Source organism: Pipistrellus hanaki, assembly GCF_964339955.1.
Source record: "Pipistrellus hanaki genome assembly, chromosome: 4".
NCBI lineage: Eukaryota > Metazoa > Chordata > Mammalia > Chiroptera > Vespertilionidae > Pipistrellus > Pipistrellus hanaki.
Genome location: NC_140506.1, coordinates 80299989 through 80315575, shown reverse-complemented (window position 1 = coordinate 80315575; position 15587 = coordinate 80299989). Strand labels below are relative to the sequence as shown.

Here is a 15587-nt window from a genome sequence, read left to right as displayed (position 1 = left end):
GATTTCGACATCACACATCTGTGAATGGACTGAACACATGCCTCCCTCCCTCCGGCCCAGGGCATGTGTTCTGTCCATTCATAGATGAGTGACGTTGAAATCCTTTCGAGTCTGCAGGTCCCTTTTTCTTCCACTTTCCAGCTTCCTCACCTGTTTCTGTTCCCCTGTTCCTGGCAGTTTCTCCCTGTTCAGACCTTCCCCTTTAACTATCCATTCCCCTCCCGCTCGCTTCCCCCTTCCCGGAGTGCCTTCCTCACAGGCCCCTTGACACTGTGTGTTTTTCCCCTGACCGGGCCTTAGCTGATCCTTTCCACCATTCTTGACCTCCTCCCCCAGGCCTGAGCCGCCGCCTTCCTGCCTGCCCAAACCTTATCCTATTCCATTGGCAGCCCGTCTCCCAGCCACGGAAAACAGCCCTGGGTTAGCCAGGCCACGCAGGCCCAGGGCCAGGGCCCCGCTTGGGAATGCACAGGGGAGGGCTGGGCCACTCCTTCCTCTCTGCTGGCCGCCTTCTCTTTGCCAAGAAGGCGTGTGTGTGCCGAGAGAAATGCCAGACCCAGCCAGAAACCGGGGAACATCGGTAAAATGGGCAGGGGAGGACCTCATGTAGGCACACAGACAGCACGGACACAAATAATCCTCTGTGGCCCGTGGAATCACGTCCCTCTTCCCCAAAGATGCCCACGTCCTGATCCCCAGAACCCGTGACTATGCCACCTCCCCTCGCAGAGGGACTTGGCGGGTGGGATTGAGCGGGGGATTTTGAAATGGGGAGGCTGTTGTGTATTGCGTGGGCCCAATAACCCCGTGTCCTTATAAGAGGGAGACAGGAGGTCAGAGGGAGAGGAAGGGGGGGATGCTATGCCGCTGGTTTTGAAGGCGGAGGAAGGGGCTTCGAGCTGGGACTGGAGGCAGCTTCTAGGAGCTGGACTATCGGGGAAGCTGGTTCTCCCGAGAGCCTCCAGGGCAACGCAGCCCTGTGTGCCCACGTAGGCCTCCGACCTCCCGGAGGACGAGATGACAAATCTGTGCTGTTCGGAGCCCCCTCGTTGGTGGCAGCTTGTTACGGCAGCCACAGGAAGTTGTGCAGCCTCACACAGAGCTTCCGTTTTGCTCTGGGTGCAGGGGAAAGGCGTCGGTGGGGTTGGAGGAGGAGGATGATGAGTTTTTAGGAGCTGGTTGTAAGGGAACAAGAACGAGGGTGGGGGGCGAGGGGGCGGGGGATGGGGAGTGGCGAGGCGGTCCCGGCAGTGGTCGCTTGCTCGGGTGGAGGCTGTGGAGATGGGAGGAGTGGACAGATGACTTCATACATCCCATATGTGGAACAAAAGGACACAGGTCTGATCAGATCTAGAAGACTGTGGGGGTTGGGGTCTGGGTTGAGTCCCATGTTTCGGGTCCATTTCCGGGGCAGGGAGCACAGGGGAGAAAGACCAGGACTTGACAGGGCCTAGACTGGGGCCCCAGTTTGGAGTGGGACACGGCCAAGGCAGGTGGGAAGGCTGAGGTCTCCAGAGGGCAGTTTCTCATGGGCCAGATGGGCAGACGCGGCATAGAGGTGACATAGAAGTGACAAGTGTCTCCTGACATGAAGAGATCAAGCCAAGAACTTGTGTGCATATGTGCATAACCCATGGACACCAACAATAGGTTGGTGAAGGCCTGGGGCAGGGAGTGGGGTTGGACTAGAAGGGGTCCATGGGAGGGAAAAGGGGGATATAATACTTTCAACAATAAAGACTAAAAAAAAAGGCAAGCACAAAATATTCTGGGAGGAAAAAAGATCAATTCAGAAAAAAAAAAAAAAAAAAGAAGGAAAAAAAAAATCAGAAAAGTAAAGAAAGAAAGAGTCCCCTAAAATCAAATGCTATTTGGTGAACTCATGCTGTGTTAGAAGTTTGTAAGTTGTAAATGTGAGGGTTGGGTGGGGATGAAGCTTGGAGTCCATTTGAGGATGTTCTCACTGCATTTTGGTAGATGGGAGCGAGCGGGTATGTCTGCTGCTGCAGAGCTAATGACCCCAAACCCAGAAGCTGAGAGAACAGCGTCCCTTCACTGAGTCGGGGGTCCAGGAGCCTCCCCCTGGGTGGTTCTGGCTCAGGGTCTCTCATGAGGATGCAGTCAGCACCCGGTGCTACAGGATCTGCTCCAGGTTGCCCATGGCTGGCAGGTTAGGGCTGGCTGCTGGCGAGGTCTCACACGGGGGTCTTTCCAGAGGGCCATCGAGTGCCCTTGCAACATGGCGGGTGGCTTTGCCCAGAGTGAGTGGCTTAAGAGATGACAAGGTGAAAGCCACAGCATGCCCTATGGCCCAATCTTACACATGATGCTCCACCGTTTCTGCAGTGTCCTATTCCGAATGAGAGAGGACTTCACAGGGGCGTGTGTGAAGGTTCCGATTTTTGCACATCCTTGCAGACACTGTTTTATCTGACCTTCTCATGACTGCCATCCTCATGGCTATGAAGTAATATCTCATGGCGGTTTGGGGTTGCATTTCCCTAGTGACCACTGATGTTAGGCAACATTTCATATGCTCACTGGCAATTTGCATATGCTCTTTGCCCCCTTTAAAAAACTGGGTTGTCTTTTTCTTAGTGAGATGGAAGAATTCGTCATGTGCCGTAGTTACAAGTACTTTATCAGACTTTAAAAAAAATCCTCACCTGACTACATACATCGCAGCTATGGAACGGACAGGACACAGGCCTGATTAGATGTAGGAGATTGAGCGGAGGTCCAGGATATTTTTCCATTGATTTTCAGATTGGAAGGGAGGAAGGGGGGTGGGGGTGGAGAGAGAGAAACATCAACACGAAAGAGACACATCGATTGGTTGCCTCCCACACACACCTCTACTGGGGCTGGGAAACCTGCAACCAAGGTATATGCCCTTGACCGGAATCGAACCTGCGACCCTTCAGTCTGCACATGCCTATGTGCTAACCACTGAGCACCTGGCCAGGACCTTTATCAGATTTTTGATTTGTAAATATTTTCTCCTATGGGTTGTCTTTTCACACCCCCCCATCTCCCCCCAATGAAATCTTCCTCTCAAGGGCTGTGAGGATTCACTTTCTTGGTCGTATCTTTTGAAGTACTATCGTTTTTTATTTTTATGAAGTTCAGTTCATTTTTTCTTTTGTGGCTTGTGCTATTGGTGTTTATATCTAAGAATCCATTACTACCGTGTTTCCCCGAAAATAAGACATCCTCCGAAAATAAGACCTACTTACAGATTTCCTTCTGAGTGAAATATAAGGCATCCCCCCGAAAATAAGGCCCCCCCAGGCTAAACATGAGAGATTTGGTCCACTGATTCTGAAAGAAATGGAGTCACAAGAAATTCACCAGGAAATTGAGGAATTGGATTGTTATGATGATGTTCCAGAAGATGATGACATGATTGTCATTGAATAAATGAGTAAATTCTTGATACTGTAGGATTCACAGTTTGTCTGGTTTATGTTGACAACTACCATACTACCGTACCGTATACAGGTAATAAATTTCCTTTATTTTCATTTAACAATAAATGTGTACCGTATTCTTCTTCATGGAAGAATAAGACATCCCCTGAAAATAAGACCTAGCGCATCTTTGGGAGCAAAAATTAATATAAGACACTGCCTTATTTTCGGGGAAACAGGGTAAATCCAAAGCCATGAAAATTGATCCCTCTGTTGCCTTCTAAGATTTCTATAGCATTAGCTCTGTGTTTAGGTCTCTAACCCATTTCAAGGTTGTTTTGGCTCTTCTGGGTCCCCTGAGATTCCACACACATGTTGGTATTAGCTTGCCAGTTTTTACAGAGGAGCCAGCTGGGATTCTGACAGCGATTGCACTGGATCTGTAGACCGGTTTGGGGCTGGCACTCTGCCGTGCCCTTCACGCACATTAACTCGCTTCATTCTCATGAAAGTCCTGGAAGGTAGGTGCTACTGTAATCTGCGTTTTACAGACGAGGAAACTGAGGGTTTGTCTCAGTCACACAGCTGGCCGGTGGCTGAGCCAGGATCCCGAGCTCAAGTTCATTGCCACCGTGCTAATAGGCTGCCTCTGCGATGACTGGGGTTCTCTGGCCGAGCCTCCTGAAGACGGGGTTCTCCGGCCGCCCTGGCAGCCGGTGGGCTCTGCCAGAGGCCGAGCCCCCATGGCCCCACGCTCCCTGTGTTCCAGGCAGCCGGTGACGATCGTGTACTCCTCCAAGGATCCCTCCCAGGACCCCGCCAAGCCCAAAGGGGGCTCCAGGGTGGATGTGAACGAGGAGGCGGAGGCGCTGATTGTCAGGGGCCCCCAGAAGGCGCGGGAGCCGTCCCTGTTCAAGGTGCTGCACAAGACCTTCGGGCCCTACTTCCTCATGAGCTTCCTCTACAAGGCCCTGCACGACATCATGATGTTCATCGGCCCGGAGATCTTGAGGTAAGACCCCTTCCTTCCCAGCCGAGCGACTCTGCGCATCCTCCTAATGCTCCCTTAGGGTCAGGGGGCACCTTAGGGTCAGGGGGCATGCTCCAGGGGGCTTTTTCAGCCCCTTCTCTTCGTCTACCTGCTTGGCGTAGTGCTTTTCTTCAGTAGCATCTTAATTAAGGCCACTCTGATTGCAAGTAACAGAAACCACTTACTAGGTTCCCCTGAAGCCAAAAAGGGGGAAGAGAGAGAGGGCTGTCTTGGGCAGCGAAGAGTACCAAATCCCATGAAAACTGCAACTCACACCAGAAAGTCAGAAAGGAGGTCACCTCTCTCTGCTCTGTGTTTACCCCTCCATCTCTCTCTCTCTCTCTTCCCCCCTCTCCCCCCTCTCCTCCTGTTCTCTCTTCCCTCTCTCCCTCTCTCCCTGTTTCTTTGGGGCCACACATTTGTTCGCTAGCCCTCCCTGCTCTCGCCCCTTTTGCTCTCTATCTGGTCACCTGCGGGTGACTTGTGGGCGATGAGCTAGATTAGTCCGTGCAAGAAGCCTGAGGCACCCTGTCACACATGAGCTGCTGCCCAGTCAGATCACCGCCATGGACTGGTTTTCAGTCTATAAAATTGAAGTACTAACGCTCGCCTCACCCAGCTTGGGGGGAAATCAAAATGCTGAAGCTGAAGGACGTTCACCCCCGCTCGTGCGCGTCATTCTGGGCTCTGTCCTTGCTCCTTCGCAGGTTGCTCATCAACTTTGTGAACGACAAGAAGGCCCCGGCCTGGCAGGGCTACTTCTACACGGCGGTCCTGTTCCTCAGCGCCTGCTTCCAGACCCTCATGCTGCACCAGTACTTCCACATCTGCTTCGTCAGCGGCATGAGGGTCAAGACCGCCGTCATTGGTGCCGTCTACCGGAAGGTGGGTGAGGCCAGGTCGTGAGCGCGTGGGCCGACTTTGACATCTGCTGTGGCCCCCCCAGAATCTGTCAGGACTTGGCTGGTCCTCGGAGGCCACCCTGGGGATTGCGGGCCCAGCTCCTAGAGCAGTGGCTCTGGGGTGGCCTCGGTGACTGCGGACGGCACGGGTTGGCAGTTCTGCAGTAGGCCTCAGCAAAGCCGATTCACCGGGGGGCCTTTAGGAGTCATGGGAGACGGAATTTCTCAAGTGGTACTTGATTTGGGGAAATCCAAGTTCAAATCCTAGCTCTGCTAGTCCTAGTCTGTGTTTGAACTTGTTCTCACTCTCCATTGGACTGAGCAGATGGCCCCTCCCCTGGGTGACAGGGTACTTAGCAGGCTCTAACGGAGCTGGATTGCCTTCTTGGTCACCCTCCTCAGCCTCTGGGGCAAGGACACTGCCTGGGCCCCATGGGCTGGGAAGAGACCGTCTAGCAGAACAGAAGATCGGACTAGCTCGTTAGTTCCCAGCCCTGTCTGCAGGTCAGACTCGCCTAGAGAGCTTCAAAAACTCCTGATGCCAGACCTGTTGCACCCCAAGACATCAAATCAGGATCCCTTAGGTCGGACCCAGGCATCATTATCTCTAAAAGTCCCAGATCATAGTGTGATGCCACGTCTGAAAACCAGGGTGTTTTGTCCCTCCTGGTGGTGTTTGTCCATGTCTGGAGATGTTTCTGGTTGTCATACCTGGGGGTGCGGGCACCTGGTGAGGGGAGGCCGGGAATGCTGCTGAATAGGACAGCTCACCAAGCATGACCCAGCCTCGAATGTCTGGAATGCCAACATTGAGGAACCCTGGCCTAGACCTTGGTCCCTCAGTGTGTTTGGGGACGAGCGGAGCCAGCATCATCTGGGAGCCCGTTAGAGATGCAGAGTCTCGGGTCCTGTCCCAGTCCTGCCGAATCAGAGCCTCTGGGGTAATAAACTTCCCGTGTACGGCATATGTACACGAAAAAGGATGCAAAGTCCAGGTTTAGGCAACTTCTGAGGTCCCTTCCACGGCCTCCAGCTGGGGCGGCAGTGAGTGCATCGGCAGCGTGGAGGCTTTGTGCTGAGACAGACGAGCCGGGGAGGCAGGTAAGTCAGCAGGAGAGGAGGAAGGAGCAGGCTCGTCCTTCACAAGGGCCTGGAGGCAGAGCGCAGGCTCTTCCCGGCCACACTCACCCTTCCCCTCTCCTTTGCCCCACAGGCCCTGCTGATCACCAATTCCGCCAGGAAGTCCTCCACGGTCGGGGAGATCGTCAACCTCATGTCGGTGGACGCCCAGAGGTTAATGGACCTGACCACGTACATTAACATGATCTGGTCAGCCCCTCTGCAAGTCATCTTTGCGCTCTACTTTCTGTGGCTGGTGTGTGTTCGATGTGGGTGTCTGTCCTGTGGGAGGGACCCGTGTGTGTGGGCGGCGGGGGTGAGGGAGTGGGTGTTGACAGAACCTCTATAGCTCACTAGTAGTTCTTGCTGTTCATTTATATTCTATGCTCTGACCACCAGGCAATTCCTGGATGTTTTATTCCTTTCCTCCGTTGTTGGGTTTTGTTCTCTTTGGCCTCTGGGCATAGTATTTGCATTCATCTTTTCTTGAGAATATGTGTAATTAACATAGCCTGCAACATACACACTGTATTTCTGCCACTGTGTTCTCCCAAACACTAGCCTAACATTTACTCACTAGCCCTGAATTATGTCGGTCAAGATAATATCTCTTGGCTGCAAGGGGTAGGAATATACCAGATGGAATCAGGGAAGGATGCTGAACTCCCCTCTCCCAGGAGCAAACTCAGATATATAGGTATGCTGACAATGAGCAGCTCCTGAACCACAAGGTAAAGAGACAACAGAGATGGGGAAGCTAGGGAAGCCCCGAGCTGGAGCAGTGGGTGGTGCCATTGTTTACATTCCAGTCCACGTCCTGGTGGAGCTCTGATCTGGGCGTTGGCCTGTCTGCGAGATCACCCCGGCAGTTAACAGCTACATCGCCCAGAGCCACTTGTCTCTGAGCAAGGGAGCAAGCGGGAGCAACAGGTGTCCCCACTGGCACCTGGCAGGAAGGCCAGGAACCACTCCAGCCACACCGGTCAGTGCGCCAGGAGCCAAGTGCCTGCCTGGATCCAGCTGGATTCCCTAAAGGACCCAGCAGAGGAGCCTGCAAAGAGGCCACTTCTACACAAAACCACTCTCTGCATAACAGATGAGAGAGAGACATGCAGAGAAGGCCGGAGAGCTGCGAGGGCTCTCCTGGGACTGCAGGTCATTGTTTATGCCCCCCTCTGTCTCCATAGGGTGGGTGGTGGCTCTAGCCAGGTGCTCTGGCCTACCTGCAAGACCGCTGCCGTGTGTTTCTGGACGCACATCGCCTGAGCCCATTTTTGCTGCGAGCAAAGGGAGCAAACAGAATAGAATCCACAGGGCGTTACTGCACAGTGTGGCCTCCCCACGTGGAACCACTCCAGCTCAGGAGGCCAGCAGTTTGGACACCTCAGGCACCTGTTCAGCCAAAACCACCTGGCAGCCTACAGAGGCTGCTTCTCCATTAGGCTGCTTTTCCAGGTCTGGGACAGGTAGCTGTTTTGTTTAATTTATATAAACAAATATAGAAAATCAAACAAAATGAAAAGACAGCAGAATCTCTGTGAAGTGAATAAATAAGAAAAATCCCCAGAAAAAAACCCCTAAGGAAATGGAGATAAGTAATTTGTCTGATTAAGAATTAAACGGTCATAAGGATGTTTACCAAATTTGGGGGAGCAATAGAGGAACTTTGGGAGAACAACAAAGAGACAGTGTAAGAACGAACAAAGCAGACCCAAAGAATACAATAACTGCAATGAAAAATACGTTAGAAGGAATCAACAGTAGATTAGCTAACACAGAAGAATGGATCAGTGACCTAGAAGGTAGACTAGTTGAAATCAATCAGAACAGCAAAAAGAATTTTTTAAAAATGAGGATAATCTTAGGGACATCTGGAATAACGTCATGCACACTAACATTCATATCATAAGGGTTCCCAGAAGGAGAAGAGAGAGAAAGGTACAGAAAACCTATTTGAAGACATAATGGCTGAAAACTTTCCAAATCTGAGAAAGGAAACAGACATTCAGGTCCAGAAAGTATAGAGAGTTCCAAATAAGATGAACCCAAAGAAACCAAGATATATTACAAATTAAAGATGAGGATATGATCTTGAAGGCAGCGAGAGGAAAATGAGTTATGTATAAAGGAAACCCCATGATGCTATCAGCAAATTTACATGTCAGAAGGAAGTGGCAGAACATCTTGAAAGTGCTGAAAAGAACCTGAAACCTAGAATAATTTCCTCAGTTTATCATTCAGAATTGAAAAAAGATAGAGTTTCCCAGACAAGCAAAAACTAAATGAGTTCATCACCCAAAAAGCTAGCTTTGCAAGAAATGTTAAAGGGTCTTCTTTAAGCAGAGAAGAAAAGGCCATAACCAGAAATAAGGAAAGATGAGAACAGAAAGAAAAAAAAAATGTCACAAGTAAAGCTGAATATTTAATAAATATAGCTAGTCAGACATTTGAAAGCCTACTAGGATGGTCTAAAGAAAAAGTACCAGATTTGAACAATACACAGTAGCAGATAACACATTAGAAAAAGATCTAAAACATAACATTAGTAACATAAGTATGGAAGGGGATTAAATATAGTCCTTACAAAATACATTCAAACACGAATTTCTTAAAATAGACTGCTATAGACAAAGAATGTAATAAAGTGTGGGATAAAAGTAGCTTACAGTTGTGCATATGGAATATAACACAAATAATCTACACTAATAAAAGAGAAATATGCAAATTGACCATACCTTGCAACACCCATAAGCCAATCAGGAGTGAGTATGTAAAAATGGGTCAATTTTGAGCGGCTGGGCAGGGCAGGATGCCTGCTATGAGAGGGGAAGTAGAACTCTGCCGGGAGTGAGGACTTGCAGGCTCCTGGGTGGGTGGGAGCAAAGCCAGGGGAAGGAAGTTCTATCCTTGCAGGAATCTTCATGCAACAGGCCTCTACTAAATAATATAAGAATAAACTGTGTTTTGCATACTCATAATTATAAACCTACTTTTGTTCCACCCTGTACATAAGACTCATGTAACCACAAATCAGAAAACTACAAAAGATACATGAAGAACAAAGAGATAGGAACTCTACAGAACAATAGTAAACCACCAGGAAAGAGATCAAGAGAAGAAAACAGATATAGAAGACATCTATAAAACAACCTGAGAACAATGAGCAAAATGACAATAAACATACTAAGAACTACTTTAAATACAAATGGATTAAGTGCTCCAATGAAAAGATACAGGGTGGCTGAGAAGATTAAAAACATACCCCATGTATGTGCTGCCTATAAGAGATTCACTTCAGATTGAAGAAAACATACAAACTGAACGTGGTGGGATGCAAAAATATATTTCATGCAAATAGAAATGAAAAGAAAGCAGTATCTTTTGGATGTGTCATCTCAGTCAAGGGCAACAAAAGAATAAATAATAAGTAAAGGAACTATATCAAGCTAAAATGTTTCTGCACAATGAAGCAAATCAAAACAAAAAGACAACCAACCTACTGAATGGGAGAAGATATTCGCAAATGATACACATTCGATAAGGGGTTACTATCCTAATTATATGGGGAAATGTATGGAACTTAGTACCAAAAAGAATAATCCAACTGAGAAATGGACAAAGGACCTGAATAGATATTTCTCCAAAGAGGACATATAGTCAACAGACCTGTCAAAAGACCCTCAACATCGCTAATCACCAGGGAAATGCAAATTAAATTCACAATAAGATATCCCCTCACAATGTTAGAATATCTATACTAAAAAGAGAGGAATATGCAAATTGACCATTTTGCCATACCCACCAGCCAATCAGGAGTGAGTATGCAAATTAACCCAACCAAGATGGTGGCGGCCACGGAGCTGGAGCAGGTAGGAGGCTTGGGTTTCTCCCAGCGATGGAGGAAGCCAAGCTTCCAACTCGCCCTGGCCTCCGCTCAAGGAGGGGCTGGGAGCCTGGGTCACCAGGGGGTGTGGCCAGCCTGAAAATGGCCCTCAGCCCTTACCCAGGCTGACCATGCCCCCATGGGGTGAGGGTCCCAGCTGAGAGGCATGGCCAGCTTACAAACAGCCATCAGCCCATTGACCAGGCACCCCAGTGGGAACCCCCACCTTGAAGGGGGTGTGACCAGCTTGAAAATAGCCCTCACAGTGCTATTCATATCCCTGAACCCAGGCTAGCCACCCCCCCAGCAGGGACTCTCACCCCATGGGGCTGTGGCCGACCTGCAAACTACCACAGGCCCCTCGCCCAGGCTGCCCCACGCCCCAGGGGAACCTCCATCCTGATCTGAGATACCCTTCACGGCAAACCAGCTGGCCCCCACCCAGGCCTCTATATATACTAATAAAAGGGTAATATGCTAATTAGACTGGGAGACCTTCCAAGAGACATTCTTCTAGACCACATGTGTCAAACACAAGGCCCGCGGGCCAAATCCAGCCCGCCAGGCCTTGCAATGTGGCCCGCACCGCGCTGTCATCACTGCACTCCGCTGTCAGTTTATGATATTGTCAGTTTATGACTGTTCAGTAAACCATTCGGCCCTCGATTTAGGCTGGATTTTAGATTTTGGCCCCTTCTCTGATTGAGTTCGACACCCCTATTCTAGACAAAGCCATAGTGGCAAGGCCAAGGTAAAGGAGGTTAGAGGCCAAGAGAGGAGGGCAGTTGTGGGTGAGCAGGCCAGTGGGGGGGACATTGGGGATTATCAGGCCGGTGGGAGGGGCAATTAGGGGGTGAGCAGACCAGCAGGGGGTCCATTTTGGGGCGAGCAGGCCATCAGTGGGGGCAGTTGGGGGTGAGCAGGCCAGCAGAGGGGACAGTTGGGAGTGAGCAGTTTGGCAGGCAAAGTGATGAGGGGCAATCAGGCAGGCAGGTGGGTCAGTGGTTAGGAGCCAGCAGTCCTGGATTACGAGAGGGATGTCTGACTGCCAGTTTAGGCCTGATCCCTATAAACTGGTAGTAGGACATCCTTCAAGGAGTCCCAGATTGGAGAGGGACCACTGCATGAATTGTGTGCACTGGGCCACTAGTCATTAATAAATGGACAAATAACAAGTGCTGGTGAGGATGTGGAGAGCGAACCCTGGTGCACTGTTCGTATTGTTGTAAATAGCTGCAGCCACCAAGGAAAACAGAATGGAAATTCCAGGAAAACAAAAATAGAACTACCGTATGAATCAGCAGTTCCACTTCTGGGTATTTATCCAAAGAAAACAAAAACACTAATTTGAAAAGGGATGTGCACCCCTGTGTTCATTGTAGCATTACTAATAATAATCAAGATATAGAAGCAACCTAAATGTCTACCCACATATGAATGAACACAGAATGAAATATTACTCAGCAATAAAAAAAGAATGAAATCTTGTCTTTTGCAACATAATGGATAGACTTTGAGGGTATTGTGCTAACGGAAATAAGTCAGACGGAAAAGACAAATATTATGATTTCACTTATATGTGGAATTTAAATAGCAGAACAAATGAATAAACAAAACAAAATAGAAACAGACCCATAGACACAGAGACCAAGCTGACAATTGCCAAAGGGGAGGGGTATGGACAGATGGGGAAAAAAAGTAGTTGAGGAAAGTGGCAGGGAAAAGAAAGAAGGCACTACATCCACAGAATTTGCACTAGAGTGCACTACCAATGTCTGCTGAGTAATAACGTGATTAGAGAGACCCCTGTGTGGCCAGCAGTACATTTTGCCATCACATTTCTTGGAGCTCTCTTGATGCAATTTTTGTGTTTGAGGTGGATAGGATCGCAGCAGGCATAATTGTAACATCTGAGCATACTTTCCTAAAAAGAAAATCATTTTAAATAGCATAGACAAATAAAGGAATTTTGTGGGTGCATGCATGTAACTGAAAAGTCCAGGGACTTCAGGCATGGATGGATCTAGGAATTCAAGGAATACTGTAAGGAATCAGCTTTACTCTCCAGTCATTTTTTGGCTCTCTTTCCCTCTGAGTTGACTGTATTTTCAATGGAGTTTCCCTAAATGGCTTTTATACTGTGGGCTTGTGTCATTTTTACAGATAGTGGTGTCAGAGAAAAAGCATTCCTCTTTGCCTTAGCTAGAGTTCCAGGGAGCATCTGATTGGCCTGGCACAGTGCTATTCATATCCCTGAACCAATCACTGTGAGGCAGGAAGCGAAGTTCTCTGATTGGCCATCTGGATCACAAGCTTGCTCGCTCTCACTGTGAAAGGGGAGTAGGTATGATTGACAGCCCTTCTACAAGACAAGGAACAGTTCCCAAAATCAAAAGATAAGGAGCAAAGATGCTCATATTCTGACACACGACTTATTCTTTCTCCCTTCTGAGCCTTTGCGTGTTTCTCTCCTTCCAGTAGGAATGCCCTTCCATCTTTCCTCCCTAAGGGATGTAATCCCGCCCATCCCTCAAGGCTGTGACAAATGCCCCTGATGTTTTTTTCCTTCTCAGTTGGATGGACTTACTCCTTTATTGAACCCCAATAGCTTAAGTATAGAAACTCATCTGATTTTACCTTATAGTAGAATAGTTTTTGCACACTCAGTGTACCACCCCTTCCGCTCTCAGGAGCATTTTGCTACTCATGGACTCATAGGGTCTTATTTTCATATCCTGTGGGTATAGTTCCAACAGGAGCATAAGAGGTGCACAAAATTACCTGTTGATCTAGCTGTGTTTTCCACTTTTTGTGTATTTATATAGCGGACAGCAGATGATTATAAATTGTTTCTGTTAATGAAACTTGGGAGATAAATACCACTATTTAGATGTCAAAATTAATGTCTTTTCCAACATCCACTTTCCCAGAGAGTGTTGGGGTATCCACTTCCCCAGAAGGTGCTGCTGTGGATAAAATACTTTAAAAATACTTTTAGACTTGCTTTTTGGGTTGATTTATCAACTATGAAGAAAATTACTTTGTTTTCAATGAGGGATGCTGAATGTGTTATTGCCAGACAATTCTCTATTGTGGGGGTTGCATTCTTTGTTGTAGGATGTTTTAGCAGCATCCCTGGCTTCTACCCACTGGACAGCAATAACACAGCTCTCCTCTCAGTCCCCAGTAAGGACAACCTAAATGTCTCTAGGCATTGCCAGATGTACCCTGAGAGGGGAAAGTCCTTTGTGGCTGGGGATCACTGGCTTAAGATCAAAAATAGGATTTCTCTATTTGACCATCAAAAACGGTACAAGCTCTGGAATCAGACTGCCTGGGTTCAAATCCTGCTTCTCCCATTACTGGCTCTGTGACTTAGTCACTTAGCGTCTCTAAGCCTCAGTGTCCTCTTCTGTAGATTGTGATGATAACGGTACCTCTCATCATCGGGATATTGGGACCAGGTAATGGATTAATGCAGGTCATGCTTATGGAACAGTGCGTGGTACACAGATGTTCTCTGAGTCTTTTAGTTACTGTCAGGATTCTGAATGCTTTTGATTGTTGGTAGAAATCACCTTTGTTCTCAAAGGTAGATTAACCTTCACTTGGATCAGCAGTAGTATTTTTTTTTGGAACTAGGCCCAGAGCCCTTGCAGGTGACTGCTTGGAAGGGACTAACGCTCCTGTTTTTCTGAATGCCGAAGGTGGGGGAGTCACATGACCCCCGAGTCCACTCTGTACGCTCCAGCTGAGTAAATGCACCCTGGGCTAGCTTCTCAAGCTGTCGCCTGCATTTGTGGAAGCTGACAGATACCGATCTATATGGCTGGCTCTTCTTGACCTCTCTGAGACAGTCGTTTCCTTGTTTGCAATGGAACGAGAGAGAAAAAAATCTATAGCCTCTTATCTACAGATCCCAGCCAGACAGCTCTGAAATCCCAAAGTTTCCCTTAACTTTTTTGGTGGCAAAACCTGACCTGACCTGACGCGAACTCTTGGTGACCCGGGTTATGTCTCTCGCTGTGAACATTCCTGTTTGGCTGCTGAAGAACCGTGCCTTTGCTCATGGAGTGCTGGGCCAGGCCCTGGTGGGTGGATGCATAGAAGGGGGGTCCCCGGGAGCATGCCAGGCCGATGACTCAGTAGGAGGACTCGGGGCTAGAATTCATTGCAGCAGGCCGAGGGAAGGGGTTGAAGTTTTGGGGGAAACCAGACACAAGCTTCCAAGAATCCTCTCAGTTGTGACACCCAGGATGCCCTTGACTCCCCAGCCACCAGGTGTGGCATTGGGGGAACGTGGCCAGCCAGGGAAGCTCAGTAGAGACCTGGAGCCCAGGATTTTTATTGGGGGGTTGGTCACATAGCCTCTACCTGGCACTTACCAAACTCCCAGATTCCAGCAGGAAAAGGGGTATTCATCACACACCACATTGTTTGTATAAACAGTTTAGGCACAGGGGGCCACTTGTATCAGTTCTGAGAATGATGGGAGCTTTCCCCAAGTCCGAGCTCCCAGATGCCAGCCGAGGGCCAGATTTGTAGGCGGACATTCAAATAAGAATACCCCTCGGGCTGGCTGTGGTAGCTGTTTTTTGCTCAACACCTTATTACCTCTGGTCAAAGGGGTTCTGATAAAGGATCATGGCCCTGCATGTTCTTTTTTAAAAAATATATTTTATTGATTTTTTTACAGAGAGGAAGAGAGAGGGAGAGAGAGTTAGAAATATCGATGAGAGAGAATCATCGACCAGCTGTCTCTTGCACACCCCCTACTGGGGAAGTGCCCGCAACCAAGGTACATGCCCTTGACCAGAATCAAACCTGGGACCTTTCAGTCCACAGGCCGACGCTCTATCCACTGAGCCAAACCGGTCTCGGCCCTGCATGTTCTTTTAAATATACATTAAAAAGGGAGAGGAAGAGAGAGAGAAACATCATTGATGAGAGGGAATCATTGATTGCCTGCCTCCTACAGGCCTCCTACTGGGGATCAAGCCTGCAACCTGGGCATGTGCCCCTGACTGGAATTGCACCCAGGACCCTTCAGTCTGCAGGCCAACACTCTATCCACTGAGCCAAACTGGCTGGGGCGACCTGCATCTTCTTAAAGGGGCTGAGGTGCTCAGGATTAAATCTGAAAATTGGGTAAAAGCAGTGGGAGTGCCTCGAACCTCCTGGCAGTCGGAGTGGTGGCTCAGCCCGGGAAGCCTGTGTGAACCTTCGTCCTCTTTCCTTCCTCA

The 15587-nt window shown here is 48.8% G+C and overlaps 1 protein-coding gene across 2 annotated transcripts in view; it reads left to right on the top strand.

Annotated features, from left to right (window-relative positions):
* The window catches only part of ABCC1 (ATP binding cassette subfamily C member 1 (ABCC1 blood group)), a 140355-nt gene that overhangs the window by 63410 nt on the left and 61358 nt on the right, over positions 1–15587 (top strand). For both annotated transcript variants that reach the window (XM_084881083.1, XM_084881082.1), the window contains exons 8-10: positions 4180–4422; positions 5148–5325; positions 6556–6717. In XM_084881083.1, the coding sequence (XP_084737209.1) occupies positions 4180–4422; positions 5148–5325; positions 6556–6717 (583 nt within the window). The remainder of the gene's footprint in view (positions 1–4179; positions 4423–5147; positions 5326–6555; positions 6718–15587) is intronic.